The 22,326-nt window shown below is 48.0% G+C and overlaps 1 protein-coding gene across 1 annotated transcript; it reads right to left on the bottom strand.

The window, feature by feature from the left end:
* Positions 1-97: 97 nt before the first annotated feature.
* On the bottom strand, positions 98-21,567 carry ILDR1 (immunoglobulin like domain containing receptor 1). The gene is made up of 8 exons (XM_073308501.1): positions 21,423-21,567; positions 16,067-16,237; positions 14,506-14,655; positions 13,485-13,604; positions 13,184-13,330; positions 7,238-7,369; positions 4,525-5,354; positions 98-3,486 (listed from the first exon to the last, which is right to left on the bottom strand). The coding sequence occupies exons 1-8, from the start codon at positions 21,475-21,477 to the stop codon at positions 3,445-3,447; spliced, it is 1,647 nt and encodes a 548-aa protein (XP_073164602.1). The 5' UTR covers positions 21,478-21,567; the 3' UTR covers positions 98-3,444.
* Positions 21,568-22,326: the final 759 nt, after the last annotated feature.

Below are 22,326 nucleotides of genomic sequence, written 5' to 3'. Positions count from 1 at the left end.
ACAGAATAATTTTGTTGACCTAGCTGTCTACAGCAAGGTTTAGGTCATCTTAACTATGTCTCTCAGGAGTGTGGATTTTTCACACTCCTGAGAGACGTAGTTATGCTGATGCAACTTTTCAGTTTAAACCAGCCCTTAGCATGCGAACAAGTTTTGTCTCTTGGGAAGACATGCTGTGTTAGGCTGGAGTTATACAAGCTTTTGTGAAGAGGCAGCTTTTGGGGAAAGAAGTAGCTGTGCAAAAAGCAGGAGTTTACTATCTGCCTTGGGCTCTGATTAGAATCAGTTTATGGGGCACAGTTGCTCCTTGGGAGCCGGGCACTGGTCTGGGCTGAGACTGTAGGAAGAAGAGAAGGGATTATCCTGCATGCTGTTTGACCATCTCATTTCAGAACTAGGGTGCATGTAGATAAAGCAAGTTACACTGAATATACCCAGAATCCATACTACTGATTTTTCCTCCCTGGAAAGTCAACCTGCTCAGCCCCAGACATCTGCTTCTGCTCAGCAGAGGGGCAATGCTGAGTGTCAGGACTGGTCTATACAGGGAACTTACAAAGGCACAGCTACACCTCTCATGGGTGTGAAAATCCATATCCCTGAGAGACATAACTGTGCTGACTTAACCCCCAGTGTAGACAGTGCTAGGTTGACAGAAGACTTCTTGGGGAGGTGGATTACCTATGCCGACGGGAGAACCCCTCCTGATGCAGCGTAGACAGTGGCAAAGCTGCAGTGTTCCAGGTGGGCCGCTGTAGTGGTTTAAGTGTAGACATACCCTCAGAATGGGATACTGATGTGGGAAGAAGGGGCAACAATGCTGTTCTTTAATATCAATTCAGTTGTCCATCAACTCTTCACAACGAATACAAAATCATTAGCCAGCCACACACAGAGAGAAATGTATTAAAACCATCCAAATTACATAAGTACCACTACCACCACCATATCATTAAAATCTCATTTTTAAATAAAAATTTTCACAGATTCATCCAAGGTAACCAGATTCCACAGAGCAATTGCCTCTCTTTTCCATGGGGAATGGAGCCCTCATCCTTACATTCTGGTTGCTGCAATGTTGGGGCTAGCTCACAATGGAAATACAGAAAAGTCTTCTCTAACATAAAATTAGACAGTCCCTGCTGCGTCCATCACGGGTCTCAAGATGAACTTGGTTACACAGATATGTGACCGTGGAACAGACCTAGAAGCAACACTGGAGCTGGGAGCATCATCCTCACGTTCTGTATGGAGCCAGCTATTCCAGGTGTGGGGCACGTGTGATTTAGTAGTCCATGCAAGTTACACATCCCCCAATCCACAGAAGAGGTGAGTTTGTTAGTCTCCTGCTGTACAGCCTGGATCTGGATCTCAAGCTTTTAGCTCTAATGGTCCCTGTTGTGCTGCTTCAATCCCTGCTGTGCTGGCCAAGATGGTGGCCATTACGTAAGATGTTCCATCAGCTGTTGGCCTTGGTCTCCAACCCTTTCAGGATAATCCAGAAAAAAACAACCCTCTTATAGAGCAGTAAGAGGGAGCTGGATGTTCATCCTTGGCCCCAAGTTTGAGAGAAGAACTAAGAAATGGCACTAGTTCCCAGGGAATTGTGGGAATTTGACTTCTTTCACAGCGGCCCTAGGTTACCAGACAGTTTTTCAGAATCCACTCGCAGCCACTGCTTCAGGCAGCAGTGCTGGGAACTGTGGGATAGGACACCCAGAGAAAGCACTGCTACCATGACATTGCAGTACTGCCCAAATGTGAGCAAAGGGAAAAACCACAAGCACAAAGAACACACCTAGTGTGGCAACACTACTCCATGGATACTTGCACCATCCAGGAGTTCATCTATCTGGCATACACACAGCCCTAGGGAGGGAGAAAAAGCACTTTATATGAATTCCAGAGGGTGGTTCCCCACAAGAGTGCAAGAAAGGGTCATTTTCAAAATCAATCCTGGAAGCTAGTTTTCCAAAGGAAGTGGCAGGCACTCCACTGATAGTTTTAAAATGTCCTGTAGAGAGCAATCCTGTGCCAGCTGGGAAATGGACTGGATGAAGTAAGAATAGGTCTTGACCAACCTTTAGGTGTTGCGAATTACAAAATAATATACAAGCCATTCCCAAAGCTCCACACAAAGAGCTGAACCCTAGTGTCAGCAGTTCACGAAGTGCCTTTAGAGAGCAGCTTTACCATGGTGATCAGAAGCCTCTTATCTCAACATCCAGAGAAAAGGATTCTTTTGTCTCGTCTCTTCCAGCCAAGAAAAAACAGACTGACCTGCTATTCTGCCTATTGCAATTGGTATCCAAAGGAAATTCTCTCTTTGCTTTTAGTTACAGGGTAATTTATAGGCAGGCACCTTAATCCAATAGTAACCAAACCACAGATCTGTTGAGCAACAAGTTTAGGAAAAATGCAGTGTTCAGGATAAAGATCAGCTCCCTAACAGCATGTTAGAAGGGCAATAGCAAAGCAGGGGACAAGACCCGTCTCCTAGAGCCCATTTTTCCCATACACGCACCTCAGGAGGACAGAGGCCAAGAAGGAAAGCAGAGCACGTGAGATGTTGGGGAAAGGGTTGATTCCTCAAAAAAAATATCCACAGAGATCATCATTTTTGGAGGTGATAGGGTATCACCAAGCTCCCATTGACTTAAAATGAGCATGAGCTTGGTACCTTTGAAAATCAGGCCCACTGTTGCCAGGATGGCAGTTACCCATAGCTCAGCCCCCGAAAAGAGCATCAATCTATGATAACAGAACCTTGTAGATTAGTACTTTGAACTCATGAATACACTAGAGTCTGGGTCAAGTGGCCAGGCAGAGCCTCTCCATGTCGTTATTAAGGTATCTGTTAATATAAACTGGAAGCACTGGCAATATTCAGGCGTTTTTCCAAGCACAGAAGTTGCCATGCGCTCTTGTAGAGAGTGCACTGAGATTCACCTGTGCATGTAGCATTCTGACGCTTCCTTTAGCCCACAGCGAATTGTTTGCTTGACAATTTCATCTAGGGCTGTATGACAAACTCACTGAGGCAAAAGGAAACAACCACTTGTTAATCACGGCAAACATTCTAATGTTTGGTGCTGAATCTCAGGGCCACATGCACAACATTTGGTGAGATTCAAAGTCAGAGAGGGAGGACATGCTATTTGTTCAGTGCCACCAGAAACTCTACTCTCAAAGGGACCACTTGCAACAACCATGGTCTGTTTGAAACCAAAATCTCTAAAGTAAGGAAGGAATAAGAAGGTTTTTAGAGGTTAAAAAGCCACTGATCTCCTGGCCTCCTATGCACAGTTTCCTCATTGGTCTCCACTACATTTTATTTTATCCAGTTGTTGCAGGTCTCCTATTCAGTCAGAAATTACACACTGGGAGGGCAAAAGGGAGCCCCAAAGCAGAACCATTAGGAGTTTCAGTCCTTTCACCATGATGTTAAATGACCACGCTTTTTCCACTGCGGGAACTTCCTTTTTCCTGCAGGAGAAAATTAAAAAAAAAAAAAAAAGAGAGAGAATCACAAGTGTGGGGATAACATAGAAAGCATGTCTCCCTACCCTACTCCGTAGCAAAGCAGCAAGGACCTTTGTACCAGCAACAGAGTTAGAATTGGATCTGGGTTTCCTTTAGAGAAATTTATCTTTGTAGCTCTGACAGGAGAGAGAAGGGGAATACCACATTGTTGTGGGGCATGACCCTTTTGACAAGAGCCCTCTGTTTTAAGATCCTACATCTGAGGGACTTGGAGGTCACTTGTTTCCCCATACCTCCTAAAAATTGGGATGTATTAAAAAAAAAAAAAAAAAAGAAATCAGGCGACATAGGTGGTGGGCTGGATAACTCAGAGGTTGGGAATTTTGCCCCTGCATTGCTAGGTCAAATACTGCCCCAGGTTGATAGCTCCCAAAAATTGTTCTCAGCTAATCCCTGTCCAGTGTGAAGCGAGTTCAGTTCTCAGTCCAGGTATCTGCAGCAGTCTTGGCACTAACTGCTCAGCACCTCTGAAAATCAGGCCACTAGTTTAGGAACCTAAATACGGACTTAGGTGCCTAACTTTAGGTGCTCAAGTCTGAAAGTTTTGGCCATATTAGATACGGGTATTTATAAAGGTATATTTTGCTCCTTACAAAATTATTAATGTTAATTTTCTTAAATAGCGGAGGCTTATAGAAGTAACGAGCCAACTGAATTTTTTTAAAAATGGAACTAATCAAAGTTTAAAAAAAAACAAAACACCCCTGTGCCCTGGGGCGACAGACACCCCTTCCCAAGGCTGTGAGTCAGCGGAACAATTTGATATCCCTCCTACTCTGACACACCATAACTATGCTGTGTGTGCATGCGATGGGGGAGAATTCAGCACCTCCCTCAACCAAGCTGTGTGGGACATTTTGCACCTAATCCCCACCCACCTTGACATACATCAGGTTCTAGTGCGCATTTGACACCCATTCTCCCACACACAGAGGGACTAACCATTCCCATCAGAGAGAGCAGTGAGGAACTCTGACTCACCGACTGCTGTCCCACACTGCTTCTGTGTTTGCTGTCCTTGGCTGGGATAATTTCCAATGAGCGGTAACTGGGTGGCTTGTCTTCTGGCCAGCCTGGGGAGCGACGATGGCGTTGCCTATTGTTCCCCTGGAAGCGACTGTGCTCTTCTGCCGAGCTCCACGACTCTCGCCATGACGGAGGAGAATAGCTGCGATGCTGGCGCCCCCGCTGCTCTGAATTGCTGCCCTTTCTGTTGGAGCTTTGATATTTTTGCCTCTCCAAAGGCTGCTGCCTAGGGTTGAAACGGCGGCCTGAGTGCTCCCTGGCCTCCTCAGGGTAGAAGATGCCACCATACCTACCGTGGTCTAGCCGGTGTGTGGGCGATACATCCCGCCTGGAACTCCGGTGCCTGCCCTCATAGCTGCCCTCCCTCTGCCTCTGAGGAGGCTGGTCTCGCCCCTTGTGCCAGGATTCCTGATCAAAGCTGGAGAGAGAATCTCCATTCAAGGGCTGGCATCTTCTCCGGTCTTCCCTCTCATCCTCTATTGTGGAGCCCCAGGATTCTGCAGCATGGCCAGCTCGCTGCAGCTGTGACAAGCTACTGCTCCTCTGTGAGGATGGGATGAGCTCAGTGATGGGAGGCAGCTGGATTACCCTGCGCTCCACAATCTCTGAGCTCAGGGAGGAAAGCACGCTGGGATGCTGGTTGGTCCCAAAGTGGTGGGAGGGTAGCAGGGGCTGGGATAGGTTGAGGTTTTGGATCTCAGACTCCAGATAGTCCAGGACGTTGTTTTGCGGGGGCAGCTGGCCCTGTGAATGCACCAGTGGGAGGCTGCTCTGCAGAGAGACATCTAAGGATAGGGGACAAGAGAGAGTAGCAGTCAAGGCGAGGCAATAAGGAGACATCCCCATCCCTGCTAATGAGCAAATTGGCTCCCCTGAGTCAAAAAGAAGCCCAACTAAGCTACCAGATACTTTCTCCCCTCTCTGCCTGCTAGGCAAAGGGGTCCCTGCAAAGCCACCCAACCCCAACATCAAATGCAGCAAGGACCGAAGCCAAGCTAGTAGTGGGCTGGAGTGTTCTGGGGAACTTAGAGGTGATAGGTCACAGGGTCATCCAGCAAACCAGGAATGTCAGTTCAGGAGGCGTTCTTCTAATTTATCTGCTTGAAAAAGAACAAATTGTTCTGTATAGCCGGAACACCTATTCATTTCCCCTGCCTACTTCGTCAAAAGCCAAATGTAAATTCACATGCAAAATTTTGTGAAGCTGGAATTGATTCATACTTGTGACCTTAATACTATGAAGGAAAACAAGTACTTTGAAGATTAGCATAAAGAGTAGCAAACTAATGAACTATAATATAAGGGAAAACTTAAGAGCAACAGTGTTGAGAAGTAAGAAGAAAATACACAGACTTATGGTATTCCAAACAACCTTAACTCTGCCCTTGTCCTCTGCCAGTGTGAACTGTCCGAACAGACATGTGTCATAGATAAGCGTCAGAGTACCACATCTTAAACCATGCCAGCCTTGGTGGCTCAGTCTCAAACTCATTTACTTTCAGACAGAATGAGTATAAGGCCTCGTCTACACTTACCGGGGATCGACATGCAGCGATTGATGCATCGGTGGTCGATTTAGCAGGTCTAGTAAGACCCGCTAAATAGACCGCAGATTGCTCTCTCGTCGACTCCTGTACTCCACCTGAATGAGAAGGGCAAGGGGAGTCGACGGGAGAGCATCTCCCATCGACATCGTGTATTTTGGACCCCGTGGTAAGTAGATCTAAGTATGTCGACTGCAGCTACATTATTCACGTAGCTGAAGTTGCGTAACTTAGATGGATCTCCCCCTGTAATGTAGACAAGGCCAAGATGTACAGTTGGGCCAGGAAAATGGAGCTTAAGATGTCAGCAGCTATCGGAACTAGCTGACTAGCTGTACAAAGACAGCATACACAGAAGCATAGTAGGCAATATCGGTTAGTTGTAAGAGATCACTGATTAGGAGGTCTTCCAGCAATAAGCATATAAGCAGTTTATAATACATCCTGAAATCACGAGAGCTAAATCTGAAGATGCATGCTGTGCAACTGTCAGGACAGTATTACAAAACTTGTTTCAGGTTGATGGCAAACAAGGGTAGAGTTAAAGTTGTTTGGAAAACATCATGCTGCATTTCCCTATTTTCCAGTGTTTGCTTTTTTAAAGTTTTCCTATCAGAAATCCTACTCTGGTTTGCTAATCTTCATCTCTGTACAACAGTCTTTTAACCTTTTCCTTAAGTTATTGATACTCATTTACAACTTTGACTACTTTTTTGGGGGGGGTAGGTGGGTAGGGGGAAATGGACATAAGGAACCAATAACAGGGAAGAATTAAGCTCAACGTGAATCCTCCCTTGTTTCTTTGATAGATGTAATAGAGGTATTGAGGATCATTTGTCCTCAGTCATTTATACAGACTGGTAGCAGCATAAACGAATTGCCTTCTACTCATTGTGTGTCAGTTTTGACTATAAGGAGTTGACTATGAACAGCATAACCCCTGTAGCACTCCAGGGCAGAGAGACTGGATCCCCTCTTACCCTACGGTACAATATAACTGAGTCATAGTAGGAACATCTCATCGCCACTGTGGCTGAGGAAGCACAGCCAAGTTAGTAGACTCCAAGGAGTTACAGACTCAAGTGCCAACCTTACTCTCCCTGCATGGATACCCAAAGGCTCACCTTTTTGCAGCAATGGGTTCAGCTGGTAAGAAGAGAGTTGGGAGTTCCTGTCACCTCCCACATAGAATGGGTAGTGTGTCATCCATGGCATGAGTGTCCGAGCCTGCTTCACGAACCGATGTCGTTCCAGGGCTAGGCAAGAAGAGACACAGTTACAGCATCTCTTCTCAGGGACACTGCCTGCCCATCGCTCTTGATACAAACTTTGCTTGGTATATGGCAGCATGTGGGTGTGAGCAATAGAGAATTACTGGAGATCAACCACATGAAGGGCTCTCTTTGGCTTGGGACAAAGTTGAAACAGAGACAGGGAGGTTCCAGCATAACGAGCATGACCCAGGAAAGAAGAGAAGGTCTAGAGCACTTGCTAGAAATGGAAACAGAGGAATTCTGCTGGGGTGCAAAACCATCTATGGTAGCTGGGAAAGAGTTCCCTTGTGAGGTATGGTTCCATTATGTAATGCACCTTTAAAAGTAAAGGGTCGACCTGTTTTTTCACTAGGGGCAGGGCTGTGAAGCAGTTCAAGATGGAGATCTGCACACAGTGAGAGAGGCACTTTACTTCCTTCTTCCTCGTAATCCCTCTTTAACACCTCCATTCCCCATCATTGCCGACAACACTTCCAACCTCCTTTTTGCCTAAAATTACAGCTGGTTTAGTGATGGCGAGTCACAGTAGACTCCTTGCTGTCGTTTGCCCCATCCATACAGACTGTCCAAATCCTGCCGTTTCATCTTCCATGATGCATCTCCAAAGCCATCCCTTCCTCTGGCCTCAGAGCTAAGGCACTCAGTCATGCTCTGTCCAGCTCCTGTCTGGATTACTCCAATCTCCTGCTCTCTGGCTGATCCAACACCTGTACAATATTGTACCCTTCCAATCGATGCACAGTATTGCAGCTAAAATTATCTTCCTTGCTCACCAGTTTGACCATGTCATCCCCAACTTTGAATTTCTCCCCTCCCAAGTTTAAACTTCTTGTTCTCACTGTGAAAGTGCTACAAACTTGGCTCTGGTCTACTCCACTGATCTTTCCGCTCACTGTATTCCCCCTGCCACTCCAACTCCTGTGTTTCACCAAAGATGCCAGTCTCAAAATCCTTTTCACCTTCTCCCACTCCATACTGCCTCTGATATGTAGAATGCTTCCCGCCCCATATCGGTGTGCCAACCACCACACACTCCCCATGCAAGTTCCTCCTGAAGACTCACTTCTTCTATGGACACCCATAAAAAGTGAGTCCACGCACAACAACCAATTGTGTCTTCTCTGTCCTCGCCAGCTTAGGGCGGAGTAAGCTCTCTGGGGCAGGGACTTTCTTCATTTCACGTTTTGTGCAGCACTCTGCATGTTGTTGATACTAAAACAAATAATGGAGATCTTATAATAATGGAGATCTCTCATTGCTGTTTTCCTTAATCTAACAAGCCACCTAGAGTGAAAGCTCTTGTTCTTTGTAAATTGGGGGATCCCCAAACCACACACAACCTTCACCTCACCCATCCACCTCACCCATCCACCCACCTGAGCAACAGGCTAGGAAGTCAATAACTACGGAGTTCTAATTCTGATTGGTTTCTCTTCAGAGCAGTGCAGCCTAATAGAGCACTGGCCTGGAAACTCAGGAGACCTAGATTCTATTCCCTGCTCTGCTAATGACCTGCTGGGTGAACTCAGGGAAGTCATTTATCTCAGTGCCTCCATTTCCTCATCTGTCAAATGGGGTTAATGATACAGACCTCCTTTGTGAAGCGCTTTAAGAGCTACTGAGGAAAAGCACTTGGTAAGAGCCAAGTATTCATGGCAATCCCAGCTCCCACATTCACACCCTGTGTGGACTTGGGCAAGGCCCGGTTACCTTGTTCCTCCACCTGAAAGATCTCACAGGGCTATTGCAAGAATTTGCTTTTCATCTTCCAAAGGTTTTACAGACATTGGGCCAAATTCAACAATGAGAAGGGGTAGTGTGTGTGGGTAGGAAAATGGTACAAGTGGTTGTGACCATAGGCGCCAACTCCGTGGGTGCTCCAACCCTGGAGCACCCCCGGGGAAAAATTAGTGGGTGCTCTGCATCCACTGGCAGCCAAGCTCCCCTCACTCCCCGCCCCACCTCCTCTTCCTCCCTGCTCCTCCACCTACCTCCCAGCACTTCCCACCTGGCCGCCACCAAACAGCTGTTTGGCAGCGTTAGCATGCTCCAAGAGGGAGTGGGAGGAGCGGGAACATGGTGCGCTCAGGGGAGGAGGCGGGGAAGAATCATAGAATATCAGGGTTGGAAGGGACCTCAGGAGGTCATGTAGTCCAACCCCCTGCTCAAAAGCAGGACCAATCCCCAGCTAAATCATCCCAGCCAGGGCATCCCACCCCAAGAGGTGGGGCTGGGGCAGAGATTTGGGGAAGGAGTTGGAATAGGGGCAGGGAGGGGGTGTAGTTGCGGTGGGGACTTTGGGGAAGGGTTTGGAATGGGGGCGGGGTGGGGTGGGAAAAGGCAGGGCAGGGGTCGAGCACCCACAGGAAAGAGGGGAAGTTGGCGCCTCTGGTTGTGACACTATGCCCCATATTCTTCATCGAAATATGGCTATAATATTATTATAGCATAACTATGATATATTTTGTGAAAGAAGGCATGTGAGGTATCATTGGAAAGGTTATGATTGACTGAATATGATTATACTATTTGTATATATGTATCATTTCTGTATCTGAAATTAGGAATATTGACTATGTAACAATTACAACTGTGTTTACGCCTGGGGAATGCCCACCAGACCCTATGCAATGAGCCTGGATGGGCCATTAGGAAAGACTATGGGTCTTTGAAGATGCTGATCTCCCATCTTTCTGAAGTTCCTTCCTGTGGACATTGCAAATAAACCTTGTCTCATGGGTTGCTTTGGCACTGAAGGGTCATGTGATCATGTCACCTGGTACTGGATTCCATCTTGGACTGCTGGTATTTTTCCACTAGGAGGGGGTGGGGATCAAACTGGGAAACAAAGGATTCCTGCCATATGTAAATCCTATTTAAGTCTGGGGAGCTTGTTAATGAAGGTTGCTGGTTCTTCACGGAATCCCCACCCAGGAGGACTGCTGAAAACACCTAAGACTGATACGGGGAAGAAGGACTGGGACCCAGGCAGAGAAAGGGGTCTGGCCTGTGAAAAGGAATATCTGGAACTTTAAGCTGCAGAAACTCTGTAACCTACCTAAAACAACATTTAGGGTGAGAAATTACTACTTGTAACCAATTTCTTTTGTGCATTAAGCTTAGTTTGCGCGTTTATTTTGCTCAGTAATCTGCTTTGAACTGTTTGCTATCCCTTATCACTTAGAATATACCTCTTGTACTTAACAAACTTGTTTTGTTTATTCTAAATCCAGTTTGTGTAATTCATAACTAGGGGGCAAAAAGATGTACATATCTTCCTCCACATTTGGGGGGAGGGATAGCTCAGTGGTTTGAGCATTGGCCTGCTAAACCCAGGGTTGTGAGTTCAAACCTTGAGGGGGCCATTTAAGGATCTGGGGCAAAAACCGAGGATTGGTCCTGCTTCAAGCAGGGGGTTGGATTAGATGACCTCCTGAGGTCCCTTCCAACCCTAACCTTCTATGATTCTATGAATTTCATGAGCTTACGCTGTACAGTTTTCTGTGCAGCACAAGATAATACAAATTTTGGGTTTGTATTCCAGAGGGGATGGGCACTTGAGTGTTGGGCAATTCCCAAATTGAGCTTTCCCATACAGAGCTAATCTCAGCATGTGTGCGTGTGTTCCTGCAGCTGTGCGTGGGCTGGAAGGGAGCTTGAGAGCCGGTCACAGCAGTACAGTGTAAGGGAACCCAGGCTGGTGGGTCGGGGGAGCTCAGTGGACCCCAGTGCATCAGGTGGCACCCCATAAAAGCGGGGGGGGGACGACAACCTGTCACAGTGGTAAAATAGCCTAACTCTCTTAGGCTGATTACACTTTTCTGCACACCTGCTGAACTCCTATCTTACAGACCAATGGAGTGGCAGGGGCTTGAAAAGGAAAAGCTGCTGACAGGAGAGAGTAACACACAGGTCCCCCCTGGTCTATACCAATAAGTTTATCCCAGAACTTTCTACTGCACCGATACCTGTTTACACTAGGGATGAATTTGGTCCACTGGGCATTGTGTTTTTATACGTAATGCAAATCCCAACCAAGATAAACCCACCTGGTTTTGTTACCAAAATCAAAACCAGCATCAGTAAGGGCACATCTGCACTGCACACTCCTTATGGAGCTGTGTAGAGTATGTATGAGGCATGCCCCCCTAACACAGGTCTAAATAGCAGTGTAATTTATGAGGTACTGCTTAGATGAGTAGAGTAAGCCATGCCTGAATCCTGTGGCTATGCACCCTATATGACTCTACATGCCCAAGCAGTACCTCCCATGTCTACACTGGGACTTTTAGCAGTGTAGTGTCAAGCTGTAGGAGCCTTATCTCACCACAGGGAAAGGCTGTGGCAGTGAGGAGTCAGTGGGGAAAAGCTCTGGCTGCTCCCCTCTGCCATAGCTTTTCACTGACATATGTGGCTACCCACCACAGTGTGGATGCAACCTGTTTACACTGTGGCATGTAGCTACAGGTATCCTACATGCCACTGCTGTGTATTGTAGACATACCATAAGAGATCCAAAATCCAGGTCCTTCACCTTTACCTGGACATCAGCGGCAGCTTTTCTTGCTTCAGATGGTGTGGGCCGCCCTCTAGTGGCCTACGCGAACAAAGATACTGTACGTGTAGGAATGTGTGCGTCTAAGGAGCTTTGTTCTGGCTGTACTGGGACAGTCCCAGTTTTTCCATATAACGTCCTGTTATCCCAGGAACTTACTTTAAGATGCCTCTAGCATCCCATTCTTTGTTTACTTTGGGAGGAGACAAGTAGCTTCCTGGATGCTCAAAAATAATAATAAAGACCAAAAGGAATTGGGTCAGGGAGCAATGGAGCAGAGCAACAGCGAAAAGGACCTCAGAAAAAAGGCAGAAAAGGAAGAATTACTTGGAGAGTTTCTACATGCATAAATCCCAGCATGCAGTTGAGGGAAAAGTACGGAAGAATGGAGAGGACTGGAGAAGAGCACAAATTACAATCAAGGAATCAGAGAAAGAAGGAGGAGGAACAAACAAAAAAGTTGACCTCTGCCCTGGGCCACCCAAGCTGGGCCAAACCTAAGTGGCGCTGCAACCCCCTGTGCCAGGTTGCAATGCCCGGAGCAGGGATCCAGGCCCTGCCCTGTGGGACAGAAGCCACCGCTGCAGGTGGTGGGTTTGACCTCCCACACTACATCACAAGGGCTTGCTCCCCAAACACACAACCCCTCCCGCCCCAGGGCCTCCCCTCCACACTCAAGCAGAAGTGTCTGTTTATCTAAGGCTCAGAGATGGGGTAATCTGGCCCTCGTTGTAAACTGTAGCCGTTTAGAGCTAGCCATAGCGACACACAAACATTCAGCTTTTACAAAGCTACTTTTGGGAGCAGAACCTCACTTTAAAGATGGTAGCTCTCTCAATGAGCCTAAGGGCAGGGTCTCTACCATAGACGCCTGGGACAAGGCAGTCCCTGCCTACCTCAGCTGCTGGGGTAGAAGAACTGCAGTGGGATAGGGAAGACATGACACTTAGGTAGCCATATGAGGAAAATGGTGTAAGGGGGGAGGAGAGAGACAGGAGGTGGGGGTCGCTTCCTTTGGACCTGGGACGAAGAGGGAGAGAGGGGATGGGGGCCACGTTTTCTAGGCTCCAACCTCTCATCTTAGAGACGTCGTTCTGAGGGTAACATTAGCCAGAGAAACGTCACAGGCTAGCTGGCTGCTAAAAAGCCCAGCTTCCCCCATACACCGAGTCACGCGAGGCGTGCTCCGTATCTGCGGACGCTGCCGCGTGCGGGATCCAGACGCCCCGTTTGTGCCTCACCTTCCTCGTTGCAGCAGCAGCGGGTCGGGCAACAGACGCAACGGACGCGGCAGCAGCAGTGCTGGGGGCAGCACTGGCACCAGCACACCCCGATCAGCGCGAGGAGGAGGAGAGCACCCAGAACGATGAAGATCACCGTGAGCCAATCTGGGGAGGAGGAGAGTAATTAAGAGACCCCCGACTGTATGTTGCTGCAGATAGAGACTGAGCATCTCCCCGAGACTCTTAGGTGAGAGAGAGAGAAAAGAGAATGACAGGAGAGATTTACGGGTGGGTGGAAAAACAGAGCGCTGGGACTTACGCAGAACAATGAGCTTAACCTCTTTGTCTGGGTCGCCCGCAGTGTCTCCCGGAGCCTCAACGGCACAGTAGTAGACTCCATGGTCCCACCACATCACCTCGCTGATCACAAGGTCTGCCCCTAGGGAAGAAAACCAGTGAGCAGAGGGCACTTTGGGACTGGCACTGCTCTCGGAGCCCAGCGTAACAAATTCCTGTGCTACCGATCACAGACAGGTGCTGCACCACCTCTCCTTCCTCTGTTGGGGAGCTAGAACCCTGGTTTTTCATCTGCAAATTATACAGGACTGCCACTCGAGCTAACCAAGAGCTCCCTCTGGCAGCTGCAGCAGCAGGTCCTTTATCCCTTTTGTGGACTCAGCCACTGGAGGATAGCCTTACTTACAAATAGTACACTACATCACCCTGTCCTCTGCAAAATATGATGAAACCTTTACACTGTACACATCCCTCTATCTTTCACTTCTTTCTCTCCTCCTAACAAGGAGTCATCCTATTTCCCAGAGGAAAATCAGTCAGCCACATCAGAGCATGTTATTGCACAGTAAGAAAAATATCCCTAGGATTTATATCAGATCAGATTGAATCCAATATCACACCACCTGTCCACATCAGGACAGGTCATTGATACATTAAGTCTGGTATCCTACCTCCTGATCACACCACATCAGTCTAGTAACCCAAGTCTGGCTGTAGCTACTATCTTGCTTCAGAGGAAAGTGAACTCCATATAATGCACCTGGTCACTTGCCACATATGGTGCAGAATTCTTTCCTAACCCCTGTGGTGCTCAGCTTGTGTGATTGCATGATATCCAAGTGCCCTTATCTCAGCTTTAGCTTGTGGAACTGCAAACATCCTCCAGTGGTGACATTCAACAGGAATCTGGCTGCAGGCCTTGCTCATAGCGTCTGTAAGTCACAGATAGAGTTGACCAGATTCACATTTTGGGAAGCGATGACAGGCAGAACGTTGGGTAGTTATAGGATTCATGCCTTTTCTCCTCCCCAGTGGTTACTTACGATTCTGGATGGTGATCTTGCGCTGTCTGTACTCTATGCCTAGCACAGGCTCATTCTGTCCACGTCTCTGAATGACGATGCGCACCACTCGCTGGTTGTCATTACAGTCATTGGATGGGTCCTGGCCAAGAGCTAACCCAGCCTGGTAGGCTACAAATAAGCCATTAAACACAACTTAGATCACAGCAAGGATTTGAGTCAAGCCCTGATCTGAAACCCCAAATGCTATCACCTCAGAAAGGGCAGGGAGTCCCTTACTGACAAATTGTGTGACTAATCCCTTGTATCTGGGAGTGAGTGAATATGTGATTATACAAAGTAAAGTGTGTTGAGTCTTTAATACAAAGCATACTGCAAAGCAGGGAGGACAAAATCTTTTACGGAGTTAGAAAGTGAATGGAGATGGAAAGCCAGTGAGGCAGAGAGACTTCGAGAACGCAGAAGCTGCAGAGGAGAAGGCTCTTGCTCCCACAGTGATGTAGATGGCAGAGAGGAGCAGAAAGGAGGCCAGTTCTCAATGTGTAGAGGGAACCACGAGGTGACCAGAGATATGCAGCCTATGGGACAAGCGGAACAAATCTCAACCATTTTAAAAAAAATTAGTTTCTTAAATAGAGTTTTGAGGTGAATAGAGTTGTACAGATTGTTTCCCTTTTCCCCACCTTTTGCATGTTGCTTGTCTCGTGAATGGAGAAAGGACTGTGTCTTTCTGTGTACATGGACAGAGTCTAGCACGTTGTAGGCACTAATGGAATCTAGAGTCCGGAGATGGACAGTGGATCCAGTGGAATTATTAGAGGACGAGGGAGAATGTGATTTATTCACAAGAGCAAGCTAGCAGCATAATCCTCAATTTCCAGGTGTCTGGTGAGCTGAGACTTGGGGAGGCATATGGAAGGGAGGTAAATCATATGTACATACAGCCACCAACCTTAACCCTCTTTAAGCCCCAAAGGGTATTCCCTTGTAATCACATCAAGGGGAGGAGAAGGAGAGCAGATGTTAAAGGTTCGCTGTTCTGTGTGTCTGTAAAGTCAGTCCAAAGGACCACACACAGGATACTTAATCAAGAGAGGCCATCACAGGCACTAGTATGCTACGGCTCATGCCCCCCAAAAGTAGGCATTTGCTCCATTTCCTCCAATCCCCTTAAATTATAATACCTGGTCACTACTGGCCAGCTGTGACCATGTGGGCCTTCATTCCTGACCCCATGGAGGCAGGAGATTTCAGCTATAAAGTCTGTTTGCTGCCCATTGCCACTGCTCACAGAGCCTTTATTTCTGACCATACAAAGGCAGAGCTCTGGGTTCCATGCACACCAGTGATGATGCAATGAGGAGGAGGATGGGCTGCTATTGGCTAGAACTTCTATGGAGGTGGAATCTCAAAGCCTTCACTCCCCTCAGTGACAATCCCTGCCACAAGTTTCCCCAGCCCAGAGCCTGCGGGAAATACTACCATACTGTTTGGTTTGTGGGCAATATGGGGTCAACGCCCCCTAATGAGTCTCCTCCTTCCTCCCCATTGTTGAGGCTCTGGGGAGGAGTACAGCACTCACAGGCAGAGTAGTAGTCAAAGATGGGGTCCTTGCAGAAGGATTTGAAGCGCCATGTCACCACTATATCCTGCAGCTGTGCTGAAGTGCTGTAGTCACACTTGAGGATCACAGAAGCAAATAAGGTGGTGTATCGCTCAATATCCTGCACTATCACAAGCAGGGAGAGGCAGCCTGCAGGAGAGAACACAAGAAGCCCCAGCCAGTGGGAATGGACGTTGCACAAGAGCTGCCATTCGGCAGTAGCAGCACCGCCAACTTGCCCTTCTATAGCAACTTTCACTCCTAGCCTTTCACAAGCGCTACACTAAGGGAAGGCTCAAAACCCTCCAAATGAAGTATCATCATAGCCATTTTACAGATAAGGAAATTTGCCCAGGGTCACACAGGGAGTCAGCAGCGAAGCCAGGGTAAGAACTCCGAAGTTCCAATTCCCAGTCCCCATCTCTGACCCATAGCATACACATTAGTCCATCTAGTCTGGTTTCCTGTCAGACAATGGCCAGGACCGATTGCTTCAAAGAATGCAATATGCATCCTATAAAAAGCATTTCTATGCATCATTATCCCATGGGAAGAAAATGTCATCCTGAATGAGCATGGTAACCATAGAATCACAGAAGTGTACGACTAGAAGGGACCTCAAGAGGCATCTAGTCCTGTCTCCATACTGTGCCCTGAAGTACAAGTAGGAGCTGTTAGGCCTAGTCTACACTATAATTAAGCTGCCTTGCATCAACCTACGTCGACCTAACTACGTATGTGTCTACACTAAAATCTGGCTCCCGCCCACAGAACTGCCCCACTACACCAACTTATAACTCCACCTCCATGAGACGCGTAGAGTCAAGGTCAATGTAGTTAGGTCAACACAGTGTCAGTGTAGACGCTGCATTTTACTGGCTTTCAGGAGCTGTCCCACAATTCCCTACGCTGACAGTAGAATTGATGCAAGTGCTCCTGGTGAGGACGCGCACCACCGACACAAGGAGCAAAGTGTAGATATGCACAAGCGATGTAATTACTGAGGTTGCTATATGCAGACATAAGTTAGCATGGCCTTAGACTTGTTAGCCTAATGAGCACGGCATCTGTGGTTCTACACATTCATGTAAACATCAATTCTTTAAATCAGTGTTTCCCAAACTTGGGACGCCACTTGTTCAGTGAAAGCTCCCAGCGGGCCGGGCCGGGCCGGTTTGTTTACCTGCCGCATCCGCAGGTTCCGCCGATCGATTGGGGCTCCCACTGGCCCCCACAAGGTTTAAAGGTTTCAATAAACAGTACGTTAGCTCAGTCACACTCCAGCATTCCCTTATCAAGGGTAAATAAGATAACACAAAAGGGTGTGCTTTTCATTAATAATAACAAAGATATCACCAGCACCCTTAGATAACCCAATACAAACACTGCTGAAGGGGAGAGTAGCACACACAGGACAGGATATGGCAAGGGTGGGATGAAATGGGTTTATGGAGAGATCTTCAAAGGCAAAGGATACCTAACTGCCTACTCCAGCAGAAAGTCATTGTGAGCTAGCCATCTAACTTCCATTGCATCTTTGAAGAGCTCCTCCATAATCCCATATTGCCAGTGTTCTCACTGTAAACCCAACTCCCCAGTCTTTTTGGCAGCAAAGATACTGCTGTACCTGGCAAATCTTGAGCTGATTAGACCCTTAGAGGCTCAGAGGCCTATCCCCTTTCAGGTTCAAATCAAAGCAACACAGCATCCCATTCCCATAAACTATTTCTAACAGTGTCTCTCAGGCCCGAATAAAATAGTACCTAGAATTCATATAGTCCATTTTATCTATGGACCTCAAAGCTCTTTACAAAGATGGGTCAATGTTGTTATCTCCATTTTACATAGGGGGATACTGAAACACAAAGGTACGTATCCTGGTTTTCAAAGATGCAATAAGTTCCCATGGAAATAGATAGGACTTGCAGGTGCGCTGCACTTCTGAAACATTGAGCTAACTGTCTCACCAAAGGTTACACAGTCGGTTGCAGAGCTAGATAAAGAATCCCTCGACTTTATAGGCCAGTGAGTAGGGTACAGGAGTTGCTGTCTCTCCCCCTGCCTGGAAGAGAACATCAGACTGAACACTTGCTAGATTTTTAGTAACTGAAGCCTCAGATCTCATATTCATTGGTGAAATGGCATTGCCCTTGAAGACTGGTGAAATCAAATGAAGAACACTTGGTCCTACTTCTGATCAAGTTCATCAGCGTCTGCCTCCAAGAGTGGAAACTAACTGTCACCGTAAAACATGTGATAGTTTAGGTCATTCTCAAGAAGCCATAACTGGGCACAAATGAACTTGCAGACTAACTCCCCGTCTGTAACTTTTCATCCTTGCTAAAGTTACTGGGAAGTTAATGCCACACCACTTCCAGCAGCATCTGACCTCTATGAAAATTCTGTATCCGTCCCAGTCAGGCTTCAAAGCTGAATATGGCAGGGAGACAGCAATGATTGCACTGGCTGATCCATCTCCTTACAGCTGTATACCCAGGCCAAATGTCCATGCGGATACTGACAGAAGTACTGGCTGATTTCAACAGTTAGCCACAGGGTACTACTAGTTCACCCGCAAGAACTTCCAGGGGTCGATGGGCTAGTCCGCACTAGACTTGCTACAGCGGTACGGATGTAGCCATGCCACTGTAGCGCTGCTAGTGCAGATTCTCTGTGCCAGCTGGAGAGAGCTCTCCCGTCAGCATAATTACTCCACCTCCCCAAGCGGCTCCTGGGTTGTTAAGAGAGCTTCCCCCACCAACAAAGCGCTGTCCACACTGGCGCTTAAGTCAGCATAACTTACATTGCTGGGGGAGGGGGCTTTTCCACACCCCTGAGCAACTTAAGTTATATCAAAGTAAGTGCTAGTGTGTACAAACCTTAAGAAGGCTTCATTCATTCCTTTCAGATAGGTTGGAGATGATCACAATGAACACCCTTTCTTCCCAAAGGCCTGATCTCATCTGATCTCTTCTTCTGTCCAAGACCTTTGTCAAGCCATGAAGGAGACTGCAAGATGCTAAGGTGCCACCCACAACTAGGTTTTCTGCTCCTCAGGAGCAGACAGACAACGGCATTACTTTGGTGCCTCAATATTAGAATGAAAGCAATACTTGGAGGAAAGTCAACTGGTTCAGGATTAACAGAGATGAAGTAGGGGCGATGCTGGCAGAGAGAAGTCCTTAGATAAACCACACCCTCTAATTAGGGAAATCTGACCTCTGTTGGCCACTGCTGCACAAAGTCTTGGAATTCTTATGGGAACAGTTGCTACTCCTATGACCCAAAACATAGTAATGGTCATCAGAAATAATTTTTCTCCCATCTTTGGCTGGTCAGGAAATAGCCTCTTCCTCTCAGATACAGACCTAATCGTGGTAATCCATGCTTTGTCACATCCAGGCTGAACCACTGCAGTGCATTTTACTGGGGTCTCACCTGCGACTATCAGATGGAAATTTTAGCTAGAACATCACTGTGACATTCTATACCTTGGGGGAGCATACTGTAACCTCCATATTCCTCTTTTTCATATAATTGTGATCTTACATATAAAGCATGTCTTGTAAGGTATCAGGGGAAACGTTATAATCTGCTGAAAGTAATTTCTCTATCCACATATGTGTATCATTAATGCATATGAAGTTATGAGAATTGTGTTGTACGGTGATCACTAAAATATGCTGTAAATTGGGGAATCAGCCAGATATTAGCTCCCCGGAGGCAACAGCAATGAAAGTAACCAACGCCCTGGTGGGGTATCAAACAACCCATCAACAGCCATTGTGCAGCAAGGGAACTACAATGCAATAACTCACCTGCATGAGGCCCCACCAGGGGAATTGCTCAACCTTGCTTGGAGAGACTCAGCAATGCCCCCTAGACATGCCTGGATTTGTGCTCCCCAAGCACATGGACTAAGGGTATAAAACAGACAGAATGGACACATACTGGGCCCTTCTCCTGCCCCCACCTTCGCTGCAAGCAACTAAGACACTGAGAAGACAAGACTGCAACAGAGGAGATTAATATACAGGTTTGTTCCTCAAATCAGGGCCAAAGGACTGCAATATCCAGTGTGGTGAGAAAAAATTGTTTAATCTAGATGTTACCCAGTCTAATAGGGTTGAGAGTTTAGACTGTGTGCTTATATTTTCTTTTCTTTTGGTAACCACTCGGACTTTTTGCCTATCACTTAAAATCTATCTTTGTACTTAATAAATCTGTTTGTTTATTCTATCTGAAGCAGTGCATTTGGTTTGAAGCACATCAGAGACTCCCCTTGGGATAACAAGCCTGGTACAGATCAATTTCTTTGTTAAATTGACAAACTCATATAAACTTGCAGTGTCCAGCGGGCATAACTGGACACTGCAAGACGGAGGTTCCTAGGGTTGTGTCTGGGGCTGGAGACGTTGGCTAGTGTCATTTGGTTGCACAATCCAAGGAGCAGCTTACATGCCAGAGGCTGTGTGTGAACAGCCCAGGAGTGGGGGTTCTGACAGTGGAGCAGGGTAAGGCTGGCTCCCAGAGTCAAGGATTGGAGTGACATAGCAGATCACTGGTCCAGATGACTCCAGGGGAACGTCACAATCATATAGCAGTCTCTCTCTCAGACAAGACAATCAATGAGCACACACAACTCTGTATTCTGTTCTGTACACTGGCTCCCTATGAATACAGGGTCTTTAATAAAATCATGAGGCCATCTTTGAATCATGTCCAGCAACCCAGTAAGAATGCTACAGTCAATACCTCCAGCCAGCAGGAAACGGGGTCAGGGCTGGGGTCAGGGCAGCGATTTCTCAGGAGAGGAGCCCTGTCTGTCCGAAGCCTCCTTTTCTGGATGTCTGGCCATCTTTACAGCACTGTCACCCTTTGTGACACCACAAGGGAGGCTGCAAAGCAGCCCAGCCCCATTCGCCCCTTCTCCCAGGGAACTCACCCCCCTCCCACCACAAGGGGCTTTAGGGACAAGGCTGCTCCCTGCTGGCAGGGGGCACGTGGATAGCAAAGCACCCAGGCTAGCCACTGAGCCCCAGCATCTCCCCCCTCCCCGCCCCGTGGACGCCCAGCTGTCCCTTCTCCAGAGATGCATGAACCCCAGCCCGGAGGGGTGCAGGGCCCGCAGGGAGGAGACCCCCCGCCCCAGAACTGCTCCAGGAAAGGGAGGAGCAAGAGTCCAAGTACTTGCGGGGAGGGGAATCAGAGACCCCAGCAGGGGAGGACTCCGCTGACGAGCCGCCCCCAGGGCCCAGAGGACTCGGGGCGGGCCCCTGTGCGGCCGCGGCTCCCGCTGAGCCCGACCCGGCTGCAGCCCGCTCCCCCCACTTACCTATGGGGAGCCAGGTGAGGACCAGCCCCTGCAGCCACCGCCAGCTCCGGGCCATGGCGCCGCCTTCCCCGGAGGGTCACGGCGACAGCCCCAGCCACCCCAGCGCTCCGCCTCGCTCCCAACCCCGAGACCGCTCCCCCACTCCCACCTGTGCCTCCTTCCGCCTCCGCCCCACTGCCCTCTGCGGCTCTGTGCCAGCTCCCCCGGGGACTGACCGCCCTTCCCCCACTGTCTTCCTCCTCCACCTGCTGTTCCTGTTCCTGTCCCTTTGTCTCCCCGCTGCCATACACTAGCCCTACAGGTGGTGATCCCTCCCCGCTCACTGGTCAAACCCCTCCTCTTCTCCCTCTCTCATTGCCACCTGCCTTCCCTCACAAACAAACCAGAGTCACTCCCCCTGCCTGACAGCCGGGGAGACTCCTCCCTCAGCCCCCCTCACAGTTCCCTTAAAAAGTCCAGCAGGCAAATCCATTCTCATCGCAGGGCTGAGTTTACAATACAGAAGGGCACAGGAGCTACTGGAAATAAACACCAGTCTCTTAGCATGTGCTCCTATGTCGCACCCTTTTGACACTGACAATCCAGCGTCTCTTAAAGTTAGTACAATCATCTCAAATCCCCGCACAAAAACACAACTGGTCACAATAGTGCTTGGGATTTTTTTTAAATGTGCTCATCTTTTAACTAGAGGCTCCCTCCAAATTTCCCCCTTCTAAGATGACAAACCTCATTTCCCCTGGCTTCATTTACTTGAAAACAGATGAGCTGAGAGAATCTGGAACCATGAATTTGTTTTCCCATGTTTTCTCAAAACTACCAACAAGGAGGGAGGCACCATCACACAGCAGACAAATGCAGGCACTTTTGCGGGGGTGGGGGCTGAACATCTATCTTAGCTATCTCT

This window comes from Lepidochelys kempii, chromosome 1 (assembly GCF_965140265.1).
Source record: "Lepidochelys kempii isolate rLepKem1 chromosome 1, rLepKem1.hap2, whole genome shotgun sequence".
Taxonomy (NCBI): domain Eukaryota; kingdom Metazoa; phylum Chordata; order Testudines; family Cheloniidae; genus Lepidochelys; species Lepidochelys kempii.
Note: the sequence above shows the minus strand (reverse complement) of the source record. Positions and strands in the feature narration are given on the sequence as shown.